Source organism: Serpula lacrymans, assembly GCF_000218685.1.
Source record: "Serpula lacrymans var. lacrymans S7.9 unplaced genomic scaffold SERLAscaffold_1, whole genome shotgun sequence".
NCBI classification, from domain to species: domain Eukaryota; kingdom Fungi; phylum Basidiomycota; class Agaricomycetes; order Boletales; family Serpulaceae; genus Serpula; species Serpula lacrymans.
In genome coordinates, this window is record NW_006763290.1 from 1,384,378 (window position 1) to 1,398,485 (window position 14,108).

General features: G+C 44.0%; 4 protein-coding genes across 4 annotated transcripts; 3 read left to right on the forward strand and 1 right to left on the reverse strand.

Annotated features, from left to right (window-relative positions):
- Positions 1 to 1,502: 1,502 nt before the first annotated feature.
- Positions 1,503 to 1,961, forward strand: SERLADRAFT_338146 (uncharacterized protein; the record flags this gene model as incomplete). Its single annotated transcript, XM_007312173.1, has 1 exon — positions 1,503 to 1,961. A coding segment is annotated over one exon (459 nt), but the record flags the coding sequence as incomplete, so codon positions are not given.
- A 6,021-nt stretch (positions 1,962 to 7,982) lies between these two features.
- Positions 7,983 to 8,225, forward strand: SERLADRAFT_340132 (uncharacterized protein; the record flags this gene model as incomplete). Its single annotated transcript, XM_007312174.1, has 1 exon — positions 7,983 to 8,225. A coding segment is annotated over one exon (243 nt), but the record flags the coding sequence as incomplete, so codon positions are not given.
- Positions 8,226 to 10,340: 2,115 nt separating this feature from the next.
- On the forward strand, positions 10,341 to 10,590 carry SERLADRAFT_345251 (uncharacterized protein; the record flags this gene model as incomplete). The annotated part of the gene is made up of 2 exons (XM_007312175.1): positions 10,341 to 10,442; positions 10,492 to 10,590. Coding segments are annotated over 2 exons (201 nt in total), but the record flags the coding sequence as incomplete, so codon positions are not given.
- Positions 10,591 to 11,013: 423 nt separating this feature from the next.
- On the reverse strand, positions 11,014 to 12,554 carry SERLADRAFT_404560 (uncharacterized protein; the record flags this gene model as incomplete). Its single annotated transcript, XM_007312176.1, has 4 exons — positions 11,014 to 11,453; positions 11,610 to 11,999; positions 12,189 to 12,249; positions 12,339 to 12,554. 4 exons carry the CDS (start codon positions 12,552 to 12,554, stop codon positions 11,014 to 11,016), a joined length of 1,107 nt encoding a protein of 368 aa, XP_007312238.1.
- Positions 12,555 to 14,108: the final 1,554 nt, after the last annotated feature.

Consider the following 14,108-nt stretch of genomic DNA (forward strand, 5'->3'; position numbering starts at 1 on the left):
CTTCATCATCGTTTGACCACCTTTTGGCCCCCTATTCCATATCTCCACATCCTGTGCTCGGATCTTGGCCCTATTTGAGCCATCTACTACCCTATACTATTGCACTTTACACCATCAATTTGGGGGCAATCCATCCACTCCATCATCCTCTGTGAAGTTCGCATTTTTGGCACTTTCACCCCTATTGGACCCCTATTGCATATCTCCACATCCTGTGCTTCACTTCTTGCGATATTTGGGCCATCTATTACTCTATAAAAACGTTCCCTATACCTCTGATTTGGTGGCAATCCATCCATCTTATCTGTCTCTGCATCAATTTCGACTTTTTGCCCTATTTTTTGCTTTTTGGCATATCTGGTGTGTGCATAAAGCTCCAATCTTCTCTACTCTGTCCATTATCAGATAGAACAAGCCTATAGACTGTGAAGCTTGCCTGCATTGCCTCAGTTTGTTGTTGCCTAGAGCCTCTCTCAGTCTGCGGTGTTTGGGGAGCTTAAGGCACTTTGTTGACTCATATACAAGCCCTATTAACCAACACTGTCTTGAGGCGATTTCTCTGTTAATATCAGTGTGGAATTGAAAGGGGAACACAGGCGTAACCCTGTAGCAGCACTAGGAAGCCTTAGCACCCTCCTGGATCGCTTTTGGACGCTTTTTGGACCCTATTTGGACCTATCCTTGCGCTTTCTGACCCTCTCCATATACTCTCTCTACCGCCTCACCATCTTATCTGCTCGCCTCCTACTATTGCCCATTGTCTTTGCCACTATTCCATCGCCTATAGCCGTCTCCTACATCATTTATCATTGCTCTATTGTCTTATACAACACCCATCATGTCTGACTCTGATCCCAAGTTCCATCTTGTCTGGCACTAACTACCCCCAGTGGAGTGGTGAAATGCAAGCTTGGTTGATGACCACGGGACTGTGGAGGCTCGTCTCTGGCGCTGAAAAGTGTCCTGGGACTGACGCTGAAGCAATAGAGAAATGGGAGTTGAGAGCTGAAAAGGCTGCTGGTGCATTATACCTCAATGTCACCAAAGAGCAGTGCATCCATCTTGATGGCATCATTGATGATCCAGTCAAGATCTGGGAGAAACTGGCAATTGTGCACGTCACTAAGAAGCCTGGGACGAGATTTAATGCCTATGACGACTTCTTCTCTATCAGAAAGAAGGAGGACGAGTCCCTGCAGTCTCTCATGACCAGAATTGACGAAGGCATGCATCAGATTCAAAATCTTCGTCCTACTGGCTTCTCATTGTCTGAATTGGACGATGAATTGACATGCATGGCCATGATTAGGGCGCTTCCTGATCAATATGCCCACTTCACTTCATCTCTACTACTTCTGGGCACCTTGGACAAGACCCAGCTCAGGGATGCTTTTCTTGCTGAAGAGGTCAATCGCCGTCGTCGTGCTGAAGTCAATTCTGCCTTGCATTCTTCATCTACCACTGCCAATAGCACCTGCACCCATCCTAACTGCCATCATTGCAACCAATCCACCACCTCTACTTGCGTTCAGTGTGATTTCTGTGGTTTACTTGGTCATACCCAAGACAAATGCCACAGATACATTGCTAGTCGCCAACAGGCAGTGGAGGGTGCTAAGAATCGCTACAAGCATGGCAATAAGGCTCAGGCAGGCTCCAGCAACTCTCAGAATACCTCTCAGCAGCCCAAATCTTCAGCCAACAATACCAATTCATCTACTGTGGTCACTGAATCAGCTGGAAATGCAAGTCTTCGTTCCATTCATCCCTCTGATCCTCATTGCCCTCTCCAACTTGATGCTGACATTGATTGGAATGCAGACACAGGCGCCACTTCTCATATGACACCTCATCGTCATTGGGTGCACCACTATACCCCATATCGTGTACCAATCAAGCTGGCTGATCACACTGTTGTCTATTCAGCTGGTGTTGGTACTGTGGTGTTTAATCCTGTGATGAATGGCAAAGTGGCTAGGGCTGTGGAATTCTCTAGAGTGCTCCATGTACCAGATCTTCGAAATAATCTCCTCTCAGTCTTGTATTTAACTCGTCAAAGTGGTTTCAATGTCACTATTTCGTCTCATTCCATGTCCTTTATGCGTGACAACACTCTCTTGTTCACTGCAACTATCAATGACAACAATGCAGCATCCTTGATGGATCTACTGCTGCTTGTGTTGAATTGGGACATTTTACTGCGACTATACCACTTGATTTGATGCTCTGGCATCGCAGATTGGCTCCACCACCATCATGCTGATGTCAAGAGACTGATACAGAGAGATCTGGTCACTGGGCTTACACTGGAATCCAAGGCTGCTCCTGATCCTGTCTGTGAACTGTGCTTGTCTGGCAAGATGCATGCCAATCCATTCCCCTCATCTGATACTCGCTCTGCTCATCCTTTGGACCTCATCCATTCTGATGTACACCAAGTCTCTTCCCCCACATTCTCTGGTTATCACTACTGGGTCACCTTCATTGACAATCACAGTCGATTCCGTGTTGTTGTGCCTCTCAAGGCCAAGTCAGATGTCTTTGATGCTTTTAAGAGATTCAAGGCTTATGCTGAGACTCAATTGGAGCGTAAAATCAAGGCTCTGCGCGATGACAAAGGGGGAGAGTACATGTCCAAGGAATTTGAGCAATTCACAGATGACCATGGGATTGTCAGACAGCATACCACCAGGAATCGTCCTCAGCAGAATGGTGTGGCAGAGCGAGCAAACAGACTTCTGACTGAGCGTATTACTGCCATGTTATCAGAGTCTGCATTGCCTAACAACTTCTGGGGTGAATGTCTGTCCACTTTGGTGCATGTCTGGAACAGATGTCCCACTGATGCAGTGGCCCATGCCACTCCATTTGAGTTGTGGTATGGACACAAGCCTGACATGTCTCACCTTCGCGTTTGGGGCTGCACTGCCTATGTGCATGTGCAAAAGGACAAAAGAGGCGTCTTTGGCTCTCATATGGAGAAATGGAAATGTGTGTTTATTGGTTACCCTGAGGGGTACAAGGGATGGAAATTCTACAATCCTACCACCAAGCGCACTGTTATCTCTGAGAGAGCTGATTTTGATGAGCGCTACTTCCCTGGCTTGAAGAGGTCTTCTGACAATGTCCCACCTCCACCTCCCACTCCACCTTCGCTATCCATGCCATTGGGCCTGATTGAGGATGTCCCTGCACCAGGTCCAGGGGGAGATATGGGCCCACCAGCTGCACTTCAGCAGCCTCAGCCATTGCCTGACAATGGGCCTCATTTGGACCTTGATGCAAAACCACCTGTGAATCAACCTCCTGAGCTTCCAAATCACCCTCCTCATCGCTCACCTTCTCCTGACTTGCCTATTGCACTGAGACGCCCTGTAAGGGCTAGGAGACCACCTAGACCATGGTGGCTTCAACACAGACAACCTACTCCTGCCATTGAGAGTGATGACAGTGATTCTGAGGCAGTTGATGATGAAGTAGCACACTTTGGAGACTCTGCTGAGCCTAGGTCGTTTGCAGATGCAATGAAGCGTCCTGATGCAGATAAATGGAGAGAGGCAGCCATGGAAGAGCTTCAAGCTCATGAGCGTAATGGTACTTGGTCACTAGTGGAACTACCTCCTGGAGTCAAGGCTATTGGTGGCAAGTGGGTCTTCAAGATCAAGCGCAACTCAGATGGCACCGTTGAGCGCTACAAGGCCAGATATGTGGCCAAAGGTTATAACCAGCGCCCTGGCTTTGATTTCCTCGAAATATTTGCACCTACTGTCCGCATATCATCCATCAGAGTTGTCCTTGCCATTGCAGCCATCCACAACCTCCATTTGTGCTCCATTGACATTTCCCATGCATTCCTGAATGGAGTCATGGATGTCAAGGTCTACATGCATCAGCCAGAGGGATTCTATCAGGGTCCTCGCAATCTTGTTTGCCAGTTGGACAAGGCCATCTATGGGACAAAGCAGGGAGGCAGAATGTGAAACCAGAAGATGCACACTGTGCTTGAAAAACTCGGATTCAAGCGTACTTATTCAGACTCTGCCATCTATGTCTTTAACAGAGCTGATGTGCGCATTATCCTGCCTGTCTTTGTTGATGACATGACACTGGCATCCACTTCTACTTCTGCACTTGACCAAGCTGTCAAGGACCTCTCCCTGCACTTTAAGCTTCGTGATCTTGGCCCTACTTCTTACCTACTTGGCATTTCCATCACTAGAGACCTAAGTAATCGCACCATCTCCCTCTCCCAACATCAGTACACTCTGGAAAATTATTCAAGTCAACAAACACAAGCCTGCAACCTGGATTTTGAAACACAAACAACAGTTGTGATGGATCAATAACTTCACAGTGTAGAAACACTGCAATTTGAAACAATCACCTGTGTAAAAGAGTTGTTAGATCAAATAGCCAGCAGCCTTATTAGAAAGAATGAAAAACAAGAGTGGCAAGAGAAAAGGTAATGCCAAGGGTAGCATTGGCATCATTAAACCTCATTGGTATTATTCCTCTTGCAAACACCTGGGGATGTCTAATGCAACATTTGAAGCATAGTGTACAAAATGTGTGATATCCTGCACAACAACTAGGACATCTCAGATGTATGTGGGATGTCCCAAGCGTTGTATGAGACAATAATTACCTGGGATATACTAGTTGCTCTACAGGATATCCCAACACCACTACACAGGACATCCCAAGCGTTGTTTACCTTCAGACCCAGAAAAAGTAACAGTACCCATTGCAGTTGTGGTAATATCATATCCCCATACAGATATGTTTATATGGATGAAATTAGCTCATGGCATAGTATCTGATTTTAATCCTAAATGTTTCAGCCAGCTTGTATAGCCTGTGCTTGGATTATACAGAGCCTCAACCTGAGCTGACATCTGGCTGAAATAATGCTTAAATTTCTTAGTCTGTATCTTCCCCCACAGCTACTTGTATCTTTTCAGTATTTGGTAGAGAGGCTTGCAACAGAAAATATGTGCTAAAGTAATTTGATGATGAGGTTGATATCAGACAGGGAAAATAAGTAAAATAATACCTAGACACCCCATACACCACTTGGAATGTCCCACATTCTAGTAATAGGATGTTCTGAGTGTTTCACTTTATAGTAAAGCAGAGAGTATAATATTCCACTCCAATCTTGAAGTTCTAACTATATACATGCTGACCTAATGTACTTGTGCCCTTGATTCTACTCCAGCCTCCTCCAACATCCCTTGTAATAATAATACTAACTCTCAATAATATGTACGATACACAGCCACCTAATCCACAATGTGAACATATCATATGATGATACTTGTTTATTTATGCTCATTCCTATTCAGACATATACAAGCCTCAAAAATATCATGCAGTTATACACAGCTGGTCCAAACACTGTTTATATGTCATATACTGTCATATTTTAACCATAGTTTTATCACACAGTCACAACACCAGCAAACTAAACCTAATCTGAGTAACAGTCACAATGACTTGTTAGTAATAAACATCAAAATGTGATAAGATGAATAGGGTAGGAAGGGGTTGTGTAACCTGAGTTGATAGTAATGAAGCCCTAGTGCTCTTTATACTATTCACACTGCTTATTTGCAGTGCACTTTGGTTCCCCTCATTTGGGTTTAAATTCTTTTTCACCACTTAGATAAACCTCATTATATTTACCCTTATTTTCTTTTTCATTAATAGCCCTGTCTGACAAAACCGGATAAACCCGGTCTCTGCCGAAGCAGCCATTGTTCTCCATGGAGCATAGCCACCACTCCATGGAGTCACCATTGTTCTCCTAGGAGCACAATTGTACTCCTAGGAGTCATTATACTGTAGCGAGTAGCACCTCCAATTATAAGTAGTAGAGGGTTTAGTATAGGAATACCTCAGTCATTTCTATAGCCTCTCGGGCAGTGGCTGAGTTTCACTTAGTTTTATTAGGTTATGAGCCCTGGCGCGCAAAAGCTACGCAGGAAATAATTCTTATTTGAAACGGCAACCTTGGAACCATGACCACAGCACATGATACATTTGCATGTCCAGTTCTCACTGGACCCAACAATTTTCAGATATGGAAACTCCGGATCATCTCAAAGCTACGTCAGGAAAAAGTTCTCCGGGTTGTTACTGGAGAGGAGCTTAAGCCCTCACCAGGAAAACCTACCTCCTTGGAGGATCCTGAGATCACCTGGATACTTAAGGATGAGAAGGCACACGGAATCATCCAGGACCACATCTCTGATGTCCTCCTAATGAGGACTGGAAACCTTACCAGCTCCAAGGAGTTATTTGATAAACTTGTCTCACTCCATCAAACATCCAACATTGCCTCGGCCTTCTATTCATTCCAGGAGTTATTTGATAAACTTGTCTCACTCCATCAAACATCCAACATTGCCTCGGCCTTCTATTCATTCCAGCAACTCACCAAATTGTCCTGGGATGGGACATCACCTATCCAGGACCACATTGCGAAAATCCGGACAATTGGTTCACACCTCTCCGGAATGAAACTAAGAGTTGATACCAAACTCATGGCTTTTGCTCTTCTCCAATCTCTCCCATGCACTCCTGAATGGCAAATATTTCAGTCATCAGTAATCAACACGATTGAAGAAAATAAACTTACCTTTGATGCAGTTGAGATCCGGATCACTGCAGAAGTTGCACGACAGTCAGGGAAGGCCCCTGGAGGTTCCGAATCAGCACTCAAATCCGAGGAGAAATGGTGTAACTTCCACAAAGCCAAATCACACAACACCTCGGAGTGTCGAACACTTCAGTCAGCTGAAAAAGGTCAAAGGAAGAAGGAAAAGGAAAGACACAAGGATAAAGGAAAAGAGAAGGAAAAGGCAAATACAGCGGAGCAATCATCCGGATCTGACTCCGAGGAGGAACAAAGTCATATTGCATTGGATCATGTACATATTTCCAAGCCCCTTGCTAAATGCATTCAAGCTTACCTTGTGTTGGAACCCGATAAGACCAAAACAACAATTATTATTGACTCCGGAGCAACATCCCACATGGTCCCTCACCGCTCCTGGTTTGAGCCAGGAACATACCATGTTCTGCATCCTCCAAGGACAATCAGTTTTGTGGATGAATCCTCTGTAAATGCCATTGGCATTGGAACAGTAATCCTACAAGCAACTGTTGGCAATAAGGACTACAATATTGCACTGTCAAATGTCTGACTTGTGCCAAACTTCACTTTAGCACTCGTCTCTGTCCACAAATTGTCCAAAACGGGGTTATCAACACTTTTTCCAGCAGGGTCAAACACTTGTGAAGTTCGGAAAAAGGAGGAACTTATCCTCACTGCGTTACACAAGCGAGGACTTTATCACATCCAAGCAAAACCCAAAATCAACCCGGAGTCAGCTTTTGCAGCAGTAGATGTAAATTTATTGCACAGGAGAATGGGACACATTGGAATGGACTGCTTGCAACGAATGGTTACAAAAGGACAGCTCCAGGACATAGACACCCTTACCGGAACCCCGGAGTTTTGTGAACCTTGTGCTTTAGGAAAGATGAAGAAATTACCTTTCAAGTCCACTGGAGGAAACCGAGCCAAGCGCCCCATACAAATTGTGCACACAGATGTTGGAGGACCAATCAAACCAACTTCCAGGGAGGGTTTTTGGTACTGGATTATTATTGTAGATGATTTCTCCAAATTTCCATGGATATATTTCCTAAAACATAAAAGTGAAGCACTGGAATGATACAAGCAATGGAAAGAAGATGTCCGAACATTCTTCCGGACTCATTTGGGAGAAGAAAACTTCACTCCACTATACACAGAATTCCTCCGGAGCAATGGGGGAGGAGAATATACTGGCAATGCATTCAAAAATCAACTCCAAGAAGATGGTGTCATCCAAGAAACTACAGCTGCAGATACTCCGGAACAAAATGGCATTGCAGAACACATGAATCAGACATTGGCTACATTAGCAACCACTATGCTCCATGATTCCAAGCTCCCAAAGTCATTTTGGGTAGATGCCATGCAAACAGCTGCATATATCACAGCACGCAGCCCAGCATCAGGACTCCATGGAAAGACCCCATATGAAATACTGTTTAAAAGGAGAGTTGATCCAACTTTGTTTCGCCCTTTTGGATGCCAAGCATATGCCTTGATTCCAAAAGACAAAAGGCAAGGAAAGTTTTACTCCAAGGGGCGCAAAGCCATAATGATTGGCTACACACATGGAAAGCAAGCCTACAAAGTCCTAGACACTGAAAAACGGACTGTGTTTTCCAGTTGGCATGTCATATTCAATGAATCTGGAAAGGTAAAAAAGGATGACACTGCTCCCTGGAACACAGACACTAGCACAAATCAGTGGGAGGGACTCATTCCAGAGAATGCTCACTATCCAGACCAAAAAACATTGGAGGAGGATGATCCTGACCCTTGGATCCGAGATCCAAATGAATTGCAAATGGAACCACATCTCCAAGGAGATGTTCCACAAGCAATGAAACCATATCAGCATGAAGATGTTCCGAGAGCAGTGGGGCAATACCTCCGTGGAGACATTCCGAGAGCAGTGGGAGCACCTGATCAGCTAAGACACCCTCCACAACAGTCTCTACAACCAAGACCTGAACACTGGCCATCTTCAGAATGGAAAGCCAAAGTAGAGTTACAGTCAGTGGGAGGACAGCCCCTCAACATACAGCCAGCTGATGTGGAAAAAGTCCGGATACAGCTAAACAGCCTGTCCATTGGATCAGCTTCTGGAAGGCATCCAACACCTCCGAGGAGTGATTCAACACCTTCAGGAGTGAGTGGGGCAACACACACACAAATGTGTCTACTCCCTGGAGTACCTGCACAAGTTCCTAAAAGAGCAGTCATGCCTGCTGAAGTCCTAGGAGTACACAGAAGCAGTCGCCAGACCCGTCCTGCAGACAAAAACCGAGATTATCAAAGGACTCTAGATGAGGAACAGTCTCGAAAAGAGCAGCATGACAACTCCATGGAGAAACCTAACACTCCTGAGGTTCATGGCATATACAACATATCCTTGTGCACCGACACGCACTCTTCTCTCACTTTCAAAAAGACCTTGCCGAGCCTGAATCAGTACATCAGATACCTGTTCACAAGACTGACCAGGTACCTTGCCGCTCTATGAATATTAAACAATCAACCACAAATGGGAACATTGAAGTAATGGAGAACTTACTGCATCAAGGGGGCATTGGAGATCTGAGCGACGAGAATTTTGAGGAGGGTGACATTGATATGTCCAAGCATGTCCTACTTGTCCATGGTGACCTTCTCACCAAGGAGTGCCTTGATGTCATCTGGGATTCACGTTGTATTGAAGCTACACCAAAAAATCAACTTCAGTATGTTGTTTTCCTGCCCAGATTATTTCATTACAAGATAGCTGCAGCAGACGCACTTTGGAGGATATAAATCCAACCAAAAGATGGGAGAGATGACCACAATAGCCTTTTTCAGAACATTAGGGTGCTGTGGCCAAATGAAACCGGTACATTTGCAAGTAAACCTGGCTTTCGACATGTTCATGATATTATCCACCACGACCTATGGGCATCTATACTCAATTGCTGGAGTATTGAAGTCCAAAAACAAAACTCACAGTGGAAATCACTTGAGGACTTTGCCAAGTCCAATCCATCGTGGGACCTGATTGTTCACACCTTGAAGTCCATTATCCAGAACTATGTTGCTACTGGAGTGACACTCTACAAAGCTCGGAATAAATCATTGAGTGAGTGGGATCAATACCATGAAAACCAGCTCTTACAGACTTGTGATGAGCTATTATATGTTGACCTGTTACATGCCAGTTGAGGCCTCACTCCTTCCTTGGATGTACATCTTCAAGGCTGTAGGAAAACATGTTAGTTTTGGTGATTCTGCACCTTTGTGCTACCTATATATTTTCATTCCTTTCTCTATCTATTCTTCTATCATTCACTATTGATTGTGTTCTCTATTATTTCGCCTTTGTGGCTGCTTTGTTTACCTTTGTTTACAAAACTTCGGACAGTACTGCAGAGTCCAATGCTTCCTATTCTCTAGTTACTCACATTGGACTCTAGGTACTGTATACCTGTCATACTCTCTAATAATCTAGTTACTCACAATGGACTCTACTTCCAGTCCCTGATTGCTCTCAGCAAGTGGCTAGACACTTCCTTCAAGCTTTGTTCTTAATAAACATAAGTATACAAGTCAAATCAGCCGCTTCTATGCTCACCTGAAGTATATCTACCCTGACCACTTGAGGTACGCATGTGAAATATGTTGCTGAAAAAGACGTTAATGTGTATACAGTCAAATCATTAGACAAAACTTACTTTGCAACCCAACAGAAAAGCCACATGCATTCAAAGCTATTGACTGGCTAGTAGAACTGAATAATCTGTGCACAAAGGTGAGTCAATACATGGACAAAACAGAAACAGCAAACCTGATGATGTCAGGTTATCTTTGCAGGGACAGGGCCAAACCACACGATTGATCACATTATTAAAGAATCATCTTTAATTGAGGTCTACCATAGCTGTCATGTAACAGTTTAAAATGCCTTCCTCGTCAAGACACACTCAACTCGGCATACATCCCCAGACATGACAAGATCTATAAAAAAACTTATGACAAAAATAGCTAGTACCTCCCCGCACGTCTTCACACCAAACTGAAGGTCCAAGTTCTGCATCAGAGATCAGATAGTGCATGGAGTTGAGCTTGCAGAGAAAGGGCACAGTCTTGCAGCTGATGAGACTGAGCAGACAGAGCAAAGAGATGAGATTAACATGGATGATTTGATGGGTGTATAGAAATATACTTACCTTGATTTTATTATGCTGCTGGTGGTGGTACATTTTCTGTGTTTCCTTTAATGCAAGAAGGCTTTGGGGTATAGTTTGGGCAAGTGCGGTTGGAGGCAATGTGGCCAACAGTGCCGCATGCACCACATGTACGTGGTTTGTGAGCAGGGGAATTTACTGGTTCTCCAACAGCTGAAGTATTTGTTGGCAAGCTTGGAGGCTTGGAGTGGAGTTCAATGGTTGTTGAATAGTTGTGCAAATTGGGAGAGGACCAGTGGTGAAAAGTGGTGGCGGTGGTGGCGGCAGATAATGTGTAAGAAATAGAGAAATAATACTTGCCCCGTATTTTTTGCTATTTCTCCAGCCTGTTTGGTCTTTCAACGAAGCAATGTCTGTTAGTTTCAAGTGATGAGCCACAGCAATTATACGGTTGAGAATACCGTCAGCAAGAATTAGCTGTGGCCCAAAAAAATCATCCTCTCCTAATCCACTCTCTACCATTTCTCTCTCCCTCCACTCTTCAAGAGCTTGACAAAAAGCCAGATCCTTGGGGGTCATTGTGGGTTCATTGAATTTGAATTTATGTTTGGCGCGTGTTTGTTTTGGAAGTAGTACTGATGGTATGGACAGAAGAGGAAGTAAGCAACAAGTGTCACAACACCGGTGTGACTTTTTGGGCTTGCAATAATCGCAACACTGATCGTGTTTGCTGCTGGCTGTTCAGTTGTAAGTGCAAGGCCCAGTACCACTCATCAAACTCTGAGTCTCACATTTAGGATTATCAAAATATTTATCAATAATAGCTCTTCGGCAAATCCCTTGCAGGCCCGCATTGATATATGTGTCCATTGCGTTAACCTCAAACTCGGCGCTGAGTGGACTTGGGGGGATATAGCGCAGTGATGCAGCTGTTTGTTGTGTACAATCAGCAACCAACGGTTGAGCTAATGGTGTGTCCGGTTCCATTTCTTGTCTTCCACGCTCATCATTCTCTCCCTCTTCCTTTTCTCCCTCACTATCACCATCCTCACTACCTTCTTCTACATCCAGGCTTGTTCCTACCCTATTACTTGCCTGTGCCCTTTTAACAGTATGTTTTCTTCCTGTGTCGTTCTCTCCACATTTTCTCTTCAGCTGGTTTTTGTCTAGGTACTTTGGCTCTACAAAATAGACAGCAAATCCGTCTAGAAGTGGATTTCAAACAGCTCGTCCCATATGTTGCACAAGCACACAGAGCGATGCAGTGTAGCACCACTGTATCACCAAAATGATACTACGCAAATCAAGTCCCTTGTTTCAACAGAGATAAGTTGTTGTTTGGCATGTAAAATCAATTCAACTTACTATACCTGCTGCATCTGTGCAGCATATTCCCCATAGTTCCCCCTTTTTAAGCTTTTTGATCATTTCCTGACAAAATGCATGCTCATGCCCGAATAAAACCACACAATCTTTTCTCTGTGCTTGCTAAAGACTTGTGATCACAGGAATTCACCCACCGCTTCTGTTTCCCTTCGCGTATTTGCAAATATCATAAAACTCTGGGATCCGTCTAACTTTACAGCTTGAAGTAAGTCCCATCTTGTACTGACAGGATATATCATCTCATTCACTTGATAGAAAATATTTGGCCGGTTGATTGTGCGATGAATCAGCACCGCATTAAATTCAATTCGTAGTTTATGCTTCACGTCTTGAAGGATGTGAGGGGGCATTGTTGCCGAAGCACAATGAAATGGCACATGCAATGGTAGTATCCAGTGTAAGTGTCCAATCTCACTATACTTGGGTTGAAAAGAGTCCCATTCACTGATACAATGAGCTTCATCTAGCGTCACATTAAACAGTCTGTCACGACTTGAACCAGAAGCGCTAGTCTGAGCGCTAGTTTCCTTTTTCATTTTTCTTTGATATCTGATCACATGACAGATAAGATATGTTAAGCTGCTGCTTTAGCGCGGATAACATAATACATAGTTATATCAGATCACGTGACCATCACGTGACACAAGTCTAGAGCCATTACAAAGAACATCAGTCAGCGCCTCATGGCTGGCTTTCAGAAACATATATATAGTAGACCATCATGTACATACTTTCCTCAGTTGTTGATTAATTCTCAATCGCTATTTGTAACGCTACTTGTTTGATTTGAATCTTCATCCCTCCGTTAACTTGGTATAGGGGATAAGGGTTTTACACAGTCCTTGCACAAACTTGGGATTGTCCCAAAGTTTCCTGAAGCGAGTGTCATGTTGTACTCGTTTGGGGCTGACAATCACTACGCAAAAACTACGTGCAGCAATATCCCTCGAATCTTCATCAGTAACAAACAGATCAATAGATTGATGCTCACCACCTTAAATATTTTGTTCATTGCTGTAGCAGCTGTTAGATTGACTCCTGTTATCCCAATAGCTTTTAATTCTGCTATATTCTTGTCTCCCAAGATACTCAGTGGTGTCACGGGAATGATCATCCCATTGTCATTGAATAACAATGGGTGTAACAACCAAGAGTTAGTTACTCTGGCACACAACTAGAACAAACTATAAAGGTAGTGATGAGGGAGTGGTTACCCCTTAGGTAGGACCGAGTTAGTTGTGGGTAAACAACAGGAGGACTTGCTGAGGAGTCTCCTTGATTTATTGGGGTATTTATACTACTACAAGCTTATTTGTACATATGTACTGTACAGTTGATAAAGGCAGTGGCTGATGATGTCATGAGGTTTAGCCCATATGACCAGCTCCACTGCATGAGAGAGTTTGTATCTAAAATAAGAAGGAAGGCAGCGCAGAGCAAGAAAGTGGAGTTTGAACAAAAGGGAAAGTGCCGCATGGCATGGAGTGTGAAAACTACAGTAAAAGGTTAAAGAGGAGAATGAAATTTAAAGGTCCAAAAATGTGTTATCATAACAATGGGATCCAAAAACACAGTGTCTTGCCTGATCCGGTAGCTGACAGTGTGAAAACATCTCATTTCCGAAGTTGCACAAGAGCCGTATGGAGCTGCCAGTCACATGATGTATACCCGAAGATGTCTCTGGTGGTGCGACACATTTCCTCCAGTGTAGGGACTACATACTTCAGTCCAGACATAGGTTGAACCGTTGAAGAGAAGTCGCACACAGCTAAAGAAGGAAAGTAAGAAGGATAATGCTTAATATGTTTAACCACAAATATTTGTCCTGGTATACCAATTTTTTTGCGGTCCACCGAAAGGATCCAAACAGACCACAACCGGTGCCACAGTAAATTACGCCAGTC